This window comes from Oncorhynchus kisutch, linkage group LG9 (assembly GCF_002021735.2).
Source record: "Oncorhynchus kisutch isolate 150728-3 linkage group LG9, Okis_V2, whole genome shotgun sequence".
Taxonomy (NCBI): domain Eukaryota; kingdom Metazoa; phylum Chordata; class Actinopteri; order Salmoniformes; family Salmonidae; genus Oncorhynchus; species Oncorhynchus kisutch.
The window spans coordinates 28,003,404-28,018,329 of record NC_034182.2 but is presented as its reverse complement, the minus strand read 5'-3'; the positions used below and the strand labels follow the sequence as shown (position 1 = coordinate 28,018,329).

The following is a 14,926-nucleotide window of genomic DNA, read 5'->3' as shown; positions in this document are numbered from 1 at the left end:
CTTACGAATGTAAATGGATTTTAGAGAAATATTAATGTCCACCAACTTTCCAGAACAGTAGATGGCGCTATGATATGCATTTTCTTTGAAGAAGTTTTCTTGTCTTGACTCTTCCCACTTTGAAATAAGGAAACCAGACTTTCTTGTGCTGCCGAAGTCCGGGGTGTATTCATTAGTCAGAATTTCCGACTAAAAACGTGAGTTTCTAGCTGTTTCTGTTGCAAAACGTTTTGCTAATTCGACGCTAATGCAGTACGCCACAGGATGTTTTTGTGCTGGTCAAGGGCAGTCAGGTCTGGAGTGAACCAAGGGCTATATCTGTTCCTGGTTCTACATTTTTTGAATGGGGCATGCTTATTTAAAATGGTGAGGAAAGAACTTTTAAAGAATAACCAGGCATCCTTTACTGACGGAATGAGGTCAATATCCTTCCAGGATACCCGGGCCAGGTCGATTAGAAAGGCCTGCTCGCTGAAGTGTTTTAGGGAGAGTTTGACTGTGATGAGGGGTGGTCGTTTGACCGCGGACCCATTACGGACGTAGGCATTGAGACCGTGATCGCTGAGATCCTGGTTGAAGACAGCAGAGGTGTATTTAGAGGACAGGTTGGTCAGGATGATATCTATGAGGGTGCCTGAGTTTACAGATTTGAAGTTGTACCTGCAGGGTTCCATGATAATTTGGGTGAGATTGAGGGCATCTATCTTAGATTGTAGGATGGACGGGGTGTTAAGCATATCCCAATTTAGGTCACCTAACAGTACAAACTGAAGATAAATGGGGGGCAATTAATTCACATATGGTGTCCAGGGCTGAGGGGGGTCTGTAAACAAGCTGCAACAGTGAGAGACTTACTTCTGGAAAATTAGAAGCTCGAACTGTTTGGGCACAGACCTGGATAGCATGACAGAACTCTGCAGTAGATTGCAACTCCACCCCCTTTGGCAGTTCTGTCTTGGGGGAAAATGTATACACACAGAGGCGTTTTCTGACCGATTTTTACCACTCAGAATCCAGAATGGATATGACAATGTGGCAGCACAGGATGTAATACACCCTTACAACAATCTACTTTTTGATCTTGACTTCTTATCTGGTAAACTGCTACTGTGTGTCAAGAAAAGAGCCCCAATTAGGGGTTAGTGTACTCCGGTATATAAAGGACTGGTTTAGATTAAAAGCTATTGCCCTCTGCCCCCGTTCATAGGGGCATGAGAGACTCGTCACTGGTAGAATTTAGTTGCCACTTTATTGGCCCAAACACCCACAGACCCACAAGGTTGAGGTTACTCATGGACAGTAATTAGTAAAAAAATAAATGTTGCATTGTGTCTTCTAACTGTCCAAGAATAGGATCTAAAGTGTTTGGAAATATTTGTTCCCATAAATCCAAAGGAGGATGTCTCTCCTCATACCTCTGGCTCTGTGGTGCACCGTCTGACTAAAGTGCCAATCAGGAGAGAATATACATACAGGTCAATGGTGCCAATTTAAAGTCCAGGGGTGTGTCTGTGCCTTTTGGATTACTCTCTCTTTACAGAGAACCACTGTGGATCAAGTCAAGAGCTACCCTTCCCCTTTCAGTCTGGTCTGCGCATGTCTGAAAGTGACACAACCAGCAGCCAAGAGTTTTTCACAGTATGTCAAAAAAAATATTACACATGAATGTATGTAAAATGCTAATGTATTAGATCCAGTACAATGGAATAACTAAGACCTGAATTTGAATGCAGCGTGTTCCCATTCCTCCTTCTCTTTCTGTCCAGCAGGGTCAACCAAAAACACTTGGTCTGATGGTTCATGCAGATACTGGCGAAGCAATATAGAAATGTATTGATCCCTTAAATGATTTTACTATTAAATGACCCATATCACAACCCTCATACCTCTTCACAAACGTGTACCTAAATCAATTTTGGAAAAAGGATTTTACTCAAGACGTAGGAATGTATTTTTCCAGTTAGAAATAGTAGGCCATGCATCAAATAACTATTTTCATCAGAAAAACGACCCTCAAATGCACTGTTGCATTTTGTAATTTGTCTGCAGGTGGCTTGTTGTGAATGTACTCAAATCAAGTCATCAGGTTATGTAACCTGCATTCTAATACTCAACGTAGAAGGATTTGTCTTAATATACAGTATATGAAAGTGATTCTATGAAAATAATTATTTCACCTTATCAAGCTCACTCTAACAAATCACTGCCTATTACTGTGATTAAAAAGAGCATATGAAACATTGTTTTTCTTGAGGCCTACCTGTGTGCCTTCCTTTAAGCACCTCTGTTCGAACACCTCTTGTCCTTGATCCATTCCACATACAGCCATTTGCGGATCTTTTCAATGTCCATGTGAAAGATAGTTCACATGGAACATTTGTTAACTTAAAAGTTTAATACCCATGTGAAATGAAGGCCTGCAAAGCTTACAGATTTATGTCTAATAGCATGATATGAAAGTAGACAAACATCAGAGTGTGCGATATGAAGGTATTGTCAGACTTTCTGAACCTTGTTTGAAGTCACTAGGTCACATGACCAAGGAGCTATTGACATTTTACATTTTGAAAAATTCATGTAAAATCTTGTTAGATGAAAATGGACAAACTAAAGGGTGTGCAATATAGAAGGGCAGTCAGTGGACATTCTGGACCTTGTTTGGGTCAAGTAGGTCACATGACCAAGGAGCTATTGAAATTCAAATGTAAAAAGAGTTTGTATTTTGTTCACGCTCCCTAACTAATTCAACTAGGAATAAAAAATGCTGCTCACATTTCCACATGTTTATTAGCTTTGGAAAATGAATTAATGTCCAAATCGTGAAAATAGACCTGTGCAATGTCCTGCGCAATTTTTCCAACATAATGACACTTATTTGGAACCTGTGGCTCAAGTCAATAGCTTTCAAACTAAATTTGAAAGCGCGAATATCCGTTGAATATCCAACTTCAAACCTTCTTTACCTTGGTGTCCAAAATACAATAGTCGACTTCAGTTACTGCACTTTTATGGCAGTTTCAAAACTGCAATCATTTTTTTAAGGGTATTAAGGATTCCATCTTTATTAAAAGTCAGTTAAGAACTTGCCTTCTGCCTGTAAGAAGCCACCTCGCTGTGAAGGGGTTGCTGGAAAGGTTAGCTAGTGTTGATGTGGCAACCAACTGGTTTTCAGAAAACAAGATAAGATAGATTAATCTGCCTGAATCCTGCTTTGGCAAGAATCAACATGTCTGGTTGCATACACACACACACACACACACACACACACACACACACACACACACACACACACACACACACACACACACACACACACACACACACACTGCCCTGCCCTATTCCCAGCAGTATGTATATTCATCACTTTTCAGGTAGAACAAATTACCAGCAATACCTCTGTGATCGAGACATCAATTACTATCCTGTGACCAATCAGATCTGAGGCAGTTGCATTGTTCTCTCAGTTTGGGAGACCACTGCTTGACAATTCTGAGATCCTTACCTTTGGAATTCCGTGCAGGACAACATGATTTTGAAACATTTGAAATGTATCTTGGTTCTACAATACTTTATTCGTTTTGTCGCAACAGAGATTGCAGCTGAGAAAGGTAATGCAATTGTGTGAACTTTACATTACCTTTTTAAGTCCTACTGTATGTGGCAGAAGTTGTTTAATCATTTTCAGTAGGAAAGCCTTTTAAAATGAAAGTACATGTTGGATTCCCGAGCCAAATCTGCATCCATTGTAACGTTAATTTGACATGGACTATGATTATTTGCCTATTCTTTTTGATGTAGCCTGACTATAAAGCATATGGGTTATGCTTGTTGTTGTTACTCCAAACAGATTTGTGGATCAATATATATATAGCATTCGGTCATCACATTGCCATACAGAGTAGTTTACACTGCTCATCTCTTGTCACCTCTTCAGCTCTCCCTGAGCCGTTCAACCTGTCATTGACGTGGGAGTCTGAATTCCGTATAAAGCTGTCGTGGAACGCACCAAAGGATTTAGATGCATCATGCAAGGTGAACTACATGATCACTACAACGATCGGAGAGGTGAGTCGACTGTTTCACCCGGGCCCACGAAAGGGACATTTTATTTTAATACAAATATTAATTTGGAATTTATTTAACAACAGACTGGTTTGCACGTATAGACTGAATGGGGACACATATTCACGCATATAATAGAAAACAATCAAATGCAAAATATGAATCGCAATTAAAATTATATCAAAAGCCAAGTAAAATATTTTATTCACCAATTTCAAAACTTTTCTTATAGCTACTTTATAAATTATAACTTCTTAAAGTATGAGAAACATCTGATATGAAGTGATGTTAACCTGTAGGCCATTTTAATATACACCATATTAATCTAAGATATAACACTGAATTTGAAATTACAGATAACATTTTTCTTTGCAGAGGAGACCCAAAGTAGAGACAACTTTCAAGTTGTATAAAGAGTATAGACTCTCTACGGAAGATGCAGTGAATTACACAGTGCAAACAAACCCCAAACACTGTATAGGTAGAACCATAAGCAAACCTGTCAGCAAATCCATCACTAAACCCACAGGTAGGTAACAATCACTGGGGCAAATCCTAACTTTGAATTTTCACTTAGTCTCCCTCTGAAATCATTGCATGACTGAGTGAAAAGTTGGCTTAAGTGGAAGGAGTTTTCCCTTTATGAATTGGGACAGGTGAACCCCTCTGAACTATATCCAATGTGTCTACTGTAAAATGAACAATGTGCTGCGATTACTATTGTTTTACATGTTTGAAATTCCCTTGCATTTAATTCTAGTTTACGGTAGATACTGTACATCCAATAAAATATTGAACAAAGGGGTGAGCAAACAGCCACACAGCTTAAGGCTATGCTGGATGGAAAACCTTAATAGGTCAACATTTAAATCTCCATCTCTCTCTTTGTCAGATCCTATTTTTGTAGTCTGCCATGAGTTTGTTCTCGCTCTCTCTCTCTCAAATATATATATATATATTTGAGAGAGAGAGAGAACAGACTACAGTATATATATATATATATTTATTTATTTATTTATTTATTTATAACAGAGTTGGTGAAGAACTTCCAGTGTTCCCTCTACTCCTCTAAGGCCATGAACTGCAGCTGGCTCCCAGCCAATCAGGCCTCAGACCTCCAGCTCTACTATGGGTGAGAACTATTCTACTTCCTGTCAAAATCCCCTAATACATCCCTACCCAATTCAACGGATAACAACTGAACTGGTAAAATAACTCCTGGAACACTGAATATTTGTCAGTTGAGCTGTGTCGGTTTAGCTGAGCAGTGACAGATTGTCATCCCTCTCATCCCTTATGTTTCAGGTACCTTGGTCCCTCCCACATAGCAGCATGCAGTGAGTACCAGTACAGAGATGGTCAGAGGACAGGATGTCACCTGAGAGGATCCTTCCTTCAATATGACGTCTACTTCAAGGTCAATGGGACTCTCGATGGCTTATCTGTACAGAATAACTTCCTGGTGCTTCCTAGATATCATGGTAAGAATAACTCCATACCACATTTTTTAACAGTTAAAAACAAATGTTTACGATATCCTCATGGTATGATCTGAAAAACATTCAAACACATTTACCTCAGGAAGTGAAGTCAGTAAAAATGTTGTTGTCACGCCCTGACCGTCGAGATCCTTTTATTCTCTATGTTTGTTTGGTCAGGGTGTGACACAGGTGGGAAAGTCTATGCTTTCTGGTTCTTTGTTTTTGGCAGGGTATGATTCTCAATCAGGGACAGCTGTCTATCATTGTCTCTGATTGGGAATCATACTTAGGCAGCCTTTTTTCCTTTTCTCATTTGTGGGTTGTTGTCTTCGTTTAATTCATGTATAGCCTTACGGAGCTTCATGTTAGTTTTTGTTTAATGTTTTGTTGGCGACGTTTAAAAATAAAGAAACATGTACGCTGACCACGCTGCACCTTGGTCCGGTCATTTTCAAGACGACGTTCATGACAGTCGTCAATATAAAAAAGCTATATCTTTATGAAAGTAGACCAACCAGTGAGTAATTATATGATACGACTATTCTCTCAAGTATGCAATACTGTTTATTAATAATACTCTCATTTATCTAATGTAATACTATATGTCTGATTCCCTTCAGTCAAGCCCCCGGCCCCTAAGGTGAAGATCACAGAGGAAGGTAGGAATCTCATCCTGAGCTGGGACCCTCCGGACATAGGCGCTGTCCACTGCTGGAATTTCATCTTAAAATACAACAAGTGTCAAGAGTCTCTGGTAAGCCCTGGATGTGGGGATATTTGATTTATGTCACCCTTTATATATCCATGAAAACAAACTACACACAATAACCCATAATGACAAAGAGAAAGAAGGTTTAGACATTTTTGCAAATTAACAAAAATAAAAACAGATACCTTATTTACATAAGTATTCAGCCCCTTTGCTATGAGACTCAAAATTAAGATAAGGTGCATCCTATTTCCATTGATCATCCTTGAGATGTTTCTACAACCTAATTGGACTCCAACTGTTTTAAATTAAATTAATTGGACATGATTTGGAAATGCACACACCTGTCTATATAAGGTCCCACAGTTAAGAGCAAAAACAAAGCCATAACGTCGAAGGAATTTGTGTGTAGAGCTCCGAGACAGGATTGTGTCGAGGCACAGCTCTGGGGAAGAGTACCAAAACATGTCTGCAGCATTGAAGGTCCGCAAGAACACAGTGGCCTCCCTCATTCTTAAATGGAATATGTTTGGAACCACCAAGACTCTTCCTAGAGCTGGCCGCCCAGCCAAACTGAGCAATCGGGGGAGGGCCTTGGTCAGGGAGGTGATCAAGAACCTGATGGTCACTCTGACAGAGCTCTAGAATTCCTCTCTAGAGATGGGAGAACTTTCCAGAAGGACAACCATCTTTGCAGCACTCCACCAGTCAGGCCTTTATGGTAGAGTAGCCGGACGGAAGCCACTCCTCGGTAAAAGGCACATGACAGCCTGCTTGGAGTTTACCAAAAGGCACCCAAAGACTCTCAGACCATGAGAAACAAGATTCTCTGGTCTGATGAAACCAAGAATGAACAGTTTGATATGAATGCCAAGCGTCACATCTGGAGGAAACCTGGCACCATCCCTACGGTGAAACATGGTGGTGGCAGCATCATGCTGTGGGACGTTTTTCTGCGGCAGGGACTGGGAGACTAGTTAGGATCGACGCAAAGTACTGAGAGAACCTTGATGAAAACCTGCTCCAGAGCGCCCAGGACCTCAGACTGGGGCGAAGGTTCACTTTCCAACAGGACAACAACCCTAAGCACACAGCCAACACAATGCAGGAGTGGAATGGAGACAAGTCTCTGGGTGCCCTTGAGTGGCCCAGCCAGAGCCCAGACTTGAACCCGATCTAACATTTCTGGATAAACCTGAAAATAGCTGTGCAGCAATGCTCCCCATCCAACCTGACAGAGCTTGAGAGAATCTGCAGAGATGAATATGAGAAACTCCCCAAATACAGGTGTGCCAAGCTTCTAGCGTCATACCCAAGAAGACTAAAGCAGGAAGTACCAGTGACTCGCTCAATACGGAAGTGGTCGGCTGACGGGGATGCTACGCTACAGGACTGTTTTGCTAGCACAGACCAGAATATGTTACGGATTCATCAAATGGCATTGAGTATACCACCTCAGTCATTGGCTTCATCAATAAGTGAATCGACGACATCGTCCCCACAGTGACAATATGTACATATCCCAACCAGAAGCCATGGAGTACAGGCAACATCCGCATCGAGCTAAAGCCTAGAGCTAACACTTTCAAGGAGCAGGACACTATTCCGGATGTTTATCAGAAATTCCGCTATTCCTTCAGACGAACCATCAAACAAGCAAAGCTTCAATACAGGATTAAGATTGAATCCTACTACACCGGCTCTGATGCTCATTCGATATGGCAGAGCTTGAAAACTATTACGGATTACAAAGGGAAACCCAGCCGTGAGCTGCCTAGTGACACGAGCATACCAGACGAGCTAAATGCCTTTTCTAGTATAAAGATGAGGAAGGGAAGCGCTACTAAGGTACACAATAGTACATTTTGGTAGCTAGAAGGTGCTCTTTGGTAAAAGGGGTAAATTGGTCATCAAAAAGAGAGGACCAAGGCACTCTTCATATAAACTTTGTTTCTATTAAACATGCCATACGAATAAAGGCATTTTAATTAATTATATGAAGAGTGCCTTGGTCCTCCTTTTTAAATGCCTTTTCTGCTTGCTTCGAGGCAAGCAACACTGAAGCATGCATGAGACCACCAGCTGTTCTGGACGACTGTGGGATAACTCAGTAACCGATGTGAGCAAGACCTTTAAACAGGTTAACATTCACAAAGCCGTGGGGCCAGATGGATTACCAGGACGTGTACTCAAAGCATGCGTAGACCAACTGGCAAGTGTCTTCACTGACATTTTCAAACTCTCCCTGGTCAAGTCTGTAATACCTACATATTCAAGCAGACCACCATAGTCCCTGTGCCCAAGGAAGCGAAGGTAACCTGCCTAAATGATTACCACCTCCTAGCACTCACGTCGGTAGCCATGAAGTGCTTTGAAAGGCTGATCATGGTTTACATCAACAGCATCCTCCCAGATACCCTAGACCCACTCCAATTCGCATACCACCCCAACAGATCTGCAGATGACGCAATCTCAATCACACTCCACACTGCCCTTTCCCACCTGTACAAACGGAACACTTATGTGAGTGCTGTTCATTGACTACACCTCAGTGTTTAACACCATAGTGCCCATAAAGCTCATCGCTAAGCTAAGGACCCTAGGACTAAACACCTCCCTTTGCAACTGAATCCTCGACTTCCTGACGGAACGCCCCCAGGTGTTAAGGGTAGGCAACAACACGTCTGCTACGCTGATCCTCAACCCTGGGGCTCCTCAGGTGTGTGTGCTTAGTCCCATCCTGTACTCCCTGTTCACCCACGACTGTGTGGCCAAACACGACTCCAACACCATCATTAAGTTTACTGACGACACAACAGTGGTAGGCCTGATCACCAACAACGATGAGACAGTCTGTAGGTAGAAGGTCAGAGACCTTGTAGTGTGGTGCCTGGACAACAACCTCTCCCTCAATGTGAGCAAGACAAAGGAGTTGATCGTGGACTACAGGAAAAGGCAGACCGAACAGGCCCCCATTAACATCGACGGGGCTGTAGTGGAGTGGGTCAAGAGTTTCAAGTTACTTGGTGTCCACATCACGAGCAAACTATCAAGGTCCAAACACACGTTCTACAGCCGCACCAATCGAGAGCATCCTGACTGGTTGCATCACCACCTGGTATGGTAACTGCTCGGCATCTGACCGTAAGGCACTAAAGAGGGTAGTGCATGCGGCCCAGTACATCACTGGGGCCAAGCTTCCTGCCACCAAAGTCATAGACTGTTTTCCCTGCTACTACAAGGCAAGCAATACCGGAGTAACAGGTCTAGGACCAAAAGGCTTCTTAACAGCTTCAAACCATAAGACTGCTGAACAATTAATCAAATGGCCACCGGATTATTTACATTGACACCCCCCATTGTTTTTTTACACTGCAGCTTCTCGCTGTTTATTATCTATGAACTTCACGCATACCTACATGTACAAATTACCTCGACTAACCTGTACCACCGCACATTGACTCGGTACCAGTACCCCGTGAATATAGCCTCGTTATTTTATTGTATTACTTTTTATTATTTTTTACTTTAGTTTATTTGGTAAATATTTTCTCAACTCTTTCTTGAACTGCACTGTTGGTTAAGGGCTTGTAAGTAAGCATTTCACTGTTGTATTCAGGGCATGTGACAAAGTTTGATTTTGATTTGACTCGATGCTGTAATCGCTGTCAAAGGTCCTTCAACAAAGTACTGAGTAAAGGGTCTAAATACTTATGTGAATGTAATATTGAAGTTTTTTTTAATATGAATTAGCAAACATTTCTAAAAACCTATTTTTTTTCTTTGTCATTATAGGGTATTGTGTGTAGATTGATGAGGGGAAATAAAACCATTTAATCAATTTTAGAATAAGGCTGTAACGTAACAAAATGTATAAAAAGTCCAGGGGTCTGAATACTTTCCAAAGGCACTGCACGCCACTCAGTCGTGCCATTGTTATACAGGTTAGTCTCACGGAGATAAAAAATCTATTTTGCAACAGGGAACTTTTCAGAACCTGTGTTTTGTAATAATACTTAATGATCCAAAAACAAATACACAGATAATGAGGCCTAAAGATTAGCTGGCTGCAGACAGAATGTGTGTCAATTGAGGGGTTGGGTGTTCTGCTATTGTCAACATGACACCGGTCACGTATGCGAATTACACCAATAAAAATAGAGCTTTAGTCACTGGACAGTATTTGCATTGTTTTTACAGACCTACTGAATGTGTTAGAATAAAGGGCTTTGAACATCTGCTGTGTGTGCTTGTGTGTGTGCGTGCATGGGTGTGTCAGTCAAATAGTACACTTTGAGTTCCACTCATGGTTCTGTGTATGTTTCTTCCAGGGTAAGGAAATACAATTGGAACATGTACCAGGGAAGGTTTCATATGACCAGAGATGCCAGTACAGAGTCAAGCTTAAAGCAGTCTATACGAAATGGTGTGGGGAGGGAGGCAGCGACTGGAGCGAAGAGGAAATCTATGGTACTTTCTCCTCTTTCTCTACATTCTCTTCCTCTTTCAGAACACAGACAGTGATGTCCTGTAATTGTGTTACCGATTGTGTTACCATACCACCATGTTCCCGTTATCAAATAAAATAGAAGACAAATAGAATAAAACGTGTGTATATATATATATATATATATATATATATATACCAGTAGTCTATAGTCTGTATAATATTATATGTCGTCTTAATAGAGTCCCTGCCCATCTTCTAAAAATGTCTGGAATGCTACATCTTCAAATAGTATCTTAAATAATCCCACAGCGCCCCCCAAAAATATACACTGCTCAAAAAAAATAAAGGGAACACTTAAACAACACTATGTAACTCCAAGTCAATCACACTTCTGTGAACTCAAACTGTCCACTTAGGAAGCAACACTGATTGACAATAAATTTCACATGCTGTTGTGCAAATGGAATAGACAACAGGTTGAAATTATAGGCAATTAGCAAGACACCCCCAATAAAGGAGTGGTTTTGCAGGTGGTGACCACAGACCACTTCTCAGTTCCTATGCTTCCTGGCTGATGTTTTGGTCACTTTTGAATGCTGGTGGTGCTTTCACTCTAGTGTTAGCATGAGACAGAGTCAACAACCCACACAAGTGGCTCAGGTAGTGCAGCTCATCCAGGATGGCACATCAATGCGAGCTGGGGCAAGAAGGTTTGCTGTGTCTGTCAGTGTAGTGTCCAGAGCATGGAGGCGCTACCATGAGACAGGCCAGTACATCAGAAGACGTGGAGGAGGCCGTAGGAGGGCAAGAACCCAGCAGCAGGACCGCTACCTCCGCCTTTGTGCAAGGAGGAGCAGGAGGAGCACTGCCAGAGCCCTGCAAAATGACCTCCAGCAGACCACAAATGTGCATGTCTGCTCAAACGGTCAGAAACAGACTCCATGAGGGTGGTATGAGGGCCCGACGTCCACAGGTGGGGGTTGTGCTTACAGCCCAACACCGTGCAGGACGTTTGGCATTTGCCAGAGAACACCAAGATTGGCAAATTCGCCACTGGCGCCCTGTGCTCTTCACAGATGAAAGCAGGTTCACACTGAGCACGTGACAGGGTCTGGAGACGCGGTGGAGAACGTTCTGCTGCCTGCAACATCCTCCAGCATGACCTGTTTGGCGGTGGGTCAGTCATGGTGTGGGTTGGCATTTCTTTAGGGGGCCGCACAGCCCTCCATGTACTCCCTCCATCCTGACTGCCATTAGGTACCGAGATAAGATCCTCAGACCCCTTGTGAGACCGCTGGTGCGGTTGGCCCTGGGTTCCTCCTAATGCAAGACAATGCTAGACCTCATGTGGCTGGAGTGTGTCAGCAGTTCCTGCAAGAGGAATGCATTGATGCTATGGACTGGCCTGCCCGTTGTTCCCCAGACCTGAATCCAATTGAGCACATCTGGGACATCATGTCTCGCTCCATCCACCAACGCCACGTTGCACCACAGACTGTCCAGGAGTTGGCAGATGCTTTAGTCCAGGTCTGGGAGGAGATCCCTCAGGAGACCATCCGCCACTTCATCAGGAGCATGCCCAGGCGTTGTAGGGAGGCCACACACACTACTGAGCCTCATTTTGACTTGTTTTAAGGACATTACATCAAAGTTGGATCAGCCTGTAGTGTGGTTTTCCACTCTAATTTTGAGTGCGACTCCAAATCCAGACCTCCATGGGTTGCTAAATTTGATTTCCATTGATACTTTTTGTGTGATTTTTGTTGTCAGCACATTCAACTATGTAAAGAAAAAAGTATTTAATAAGAATATTTCATTCATTCAGATCTAGGATGTGTTATTTTAGTGTTCCCTTTATTTTTTTGAGCAGTGTATATTTTTAATACTAACTCACTTGCCTTTTGTGAACTCGCACTTGACTTTTTCCCCCTCAGCTAGCACTCTGCTAGCACTGACTGCTGATAGCTACTTTATTGAGAAAAAATGTACTTACTATGACTGAGATATGTGGTTGTCCCACCTACTGTAGCTATCGTAAGATGAATGCACTAACACCAAGTCACTCTGGATAGGAGTGACCGCTATATGATTCAAATGTAAATGTGTTTAGATATAGGAAATGTGATTTCACTCATTTTGGTGGTGCATTTTGGGCTTATTTTTTGTGTGTTCTTTTTCAGGCACAGAAATACGTTTTTCCCCCAAGATTCCCCCGAGGACCCTAACTGCACTGCTTAATAAGAGTGTCCGGAGTGGGAGCTCCGCAATCGATCATAGATCAGCACTCCAACTCTGAAACCACTCATGACTGCAATTCTTCCTCTCTCTATACCTCTCTCTTTCCTTTCTTCTGTGCTGCTCAAGCAGCTCTGGATTTCTGTGCTTCTCCACCCTAGCTTTTGATGCAGCCTTTCTTTTCTTATCTGCCAAGACGTTTATCTGCCAAGATAACAAGAAGTTTAAATTAATCAGATTGTTCTAGATTATTGCACATCCACTAAAGGGGCATTGCACTCAAAAAATGTAAAGTTTGGCACATGTTTGCACACCTCAAAAGTAGCCTTATGTCTCAAAAGTAGACTTAAAGGGATAGATCACCGAAATTACAAACGTACATTGGATTCCTTACCCTGTAAGCAGTCAATGGACAAGGCAAGACAGCAATCCATGCTTTGGTTTATAGCACAAAACCACTGCAAGTGGATATCCCTGATTTTTTTTATAAGCATTTTCACATTCCATGTCCAAATCATCCAGTGCCAAAAATTGATTGTCTAGCTCAATACAGTTAGTTTAAGATGATTTGGACATGAAATGTGAAATATGCTAATATCACAGATATTCAGTTAAATTGGTTTTGTGCTATCAATGTTAAAAAGATGGAGACCGTGACCAGGTAAACAAAACCCAAGCAAGGATTGATGTGTTCTCTTGTTAATAGACTGCTTACAGGGTAAGGAAGCAAGCAGAATACTACCCTGTACCCCACTGCTGGCTTGCCTCGGAAGCTAAGCAGGGCAGATACTGTTGGAAGTGGTGTCGGAGGGCCAGTAGGATACACTCTTTCCTCTTGTCTAAAAAAAAATATATCCCAATGCCCTGGGGCAGTGATTGGGGACATTGCTTTGTGTAGGGTGCTGTCTTTCAGATGGGATGTTAAATGACTCTCTGTGATCACTAACGATCCCATGGCACTTATCTTAAGAGTAAGGGTATTAACCCTGGTGTTCTGACTAAATTCCCAATCTGGCGACCTAATCATCCCCAGCTTCCAATTGGCTCATTCATCACCCCTCTCCCCTGTAATTATTCCCCAGGTCATTGCTATAAATGAGAATGACTTCAGTCAATTTAACTGGTAAAATAAGGGTTAAATAAAATGAACACAAATTACATATTGGTTTATTTAACTATCCATTTAAATCCACATCCCAGGCCATTTATTGTGTAGACACACCTATATGCAAAAAACCCCAAATGAATGAAAAAGATAAGCACCAAATAAGACCTGGAAATTATATGGTGTTGATCTTTTCCTGTTGACGTTGAGACATACAGCTGGCTTGGGGTTTGTATTCATTTTGTGAAAAGGAGAAAATAAAAAAAATGTATAATTATAAGAAAGTCTGGGTTTATGTGTGTCTCTCTCAGTCTGCATTGTTCCTTGAGGGTTTGTTTTATCTGTTTTTAAACCAGATTTTGATTGCCTAAGTTCCCTGAGGTGGAAGATAATTCCATGTAGTAATTTCTCTCTACAGTGCTGTGCGTCTCCCAGCCTCTGTTCTGGACTTGGGGACTGTGACGAGACCCCCTAGTTACATGTATTGTGGGGTAGGTATAGGTTTTTAGCTATGTGTTAACTGGCCAAACAGACAATTTGGTACTTTCAGCACATCTTACAAAGACCATCAGGGATGCAGTCAATCTCTCCTTCATTCTGAACCAGGAGAGACTGACTTGCATGTTATTGACATTTGAGGGCCATACGTGCTGCTCTGTTCTGTGCCAGCTGCAGCTTTTCTTAGGTCCTTTTTTGTCGCACCTAACCATACAACTGGGCAATAGTCAAGATGTGACAAAACCAGAGCTTATCAGGACTTGTTTGGTTGCATGTGATGTTAAAAAAAGCAGATCATCTCTTTATCACAGACAAACCTCTCCCATCTTTACAACAATAGAATCAATATTCTTGGACCATGACAGATTACAATCTAATAGAACACC

The 14,926-nt window shown here is 42.0% G+C and overlaps 1 protein-coding gene across 6 annotated transcripts; it reads left to right on the top strand.

Annotated features, from left to right (window-relative positions):
* The first annotated feature begins 72 nt into the window (after positions 1-72).
* On the top strand, positions 73-14,335 carry LOC109897018 (interleukin-13 receptor subunit alpha-2-like). Of its 6 annotated transcripts, none has more exons than XM_031832309.1 (8): positions 73-197; positions 3,935-4,065; positions 4,438-4,591; positions 5,095-5,194; positions 5,368-5,543; positions 6,164-6,297; positions 10,584-10,722; positions 12,883-14,335. In XM_031832309.1, the coding sequence occupies exons 2-8, from the start codon at positions 4,042-4,044 to the stop codon at positions 12,996-12,998; spliced, it is 843 nt and encodes a 280-aa protein (XP_031688169.1). In that variant the 5' UTR covers positions 73-197; positions 3,935-4,041; the 3' UTR covers positions 12,999-14,335. The 6 variants fall into 6 exon arrangements, with proteins under 6 accessions (XP_031688169.1, XP_031688172.1, XP_020347097.1 ...); XM_031832312.1 differs by lacking the exon at positions 4,438-4,591 and adding an exon at positions 1,541-1,638; XM_031832310.1 differs by lacking the exon at positions 73-197 and adding an exon at positions 913-1,638.
* Positions 14,336-14,926: the final 591 nt, after the last annotated feature.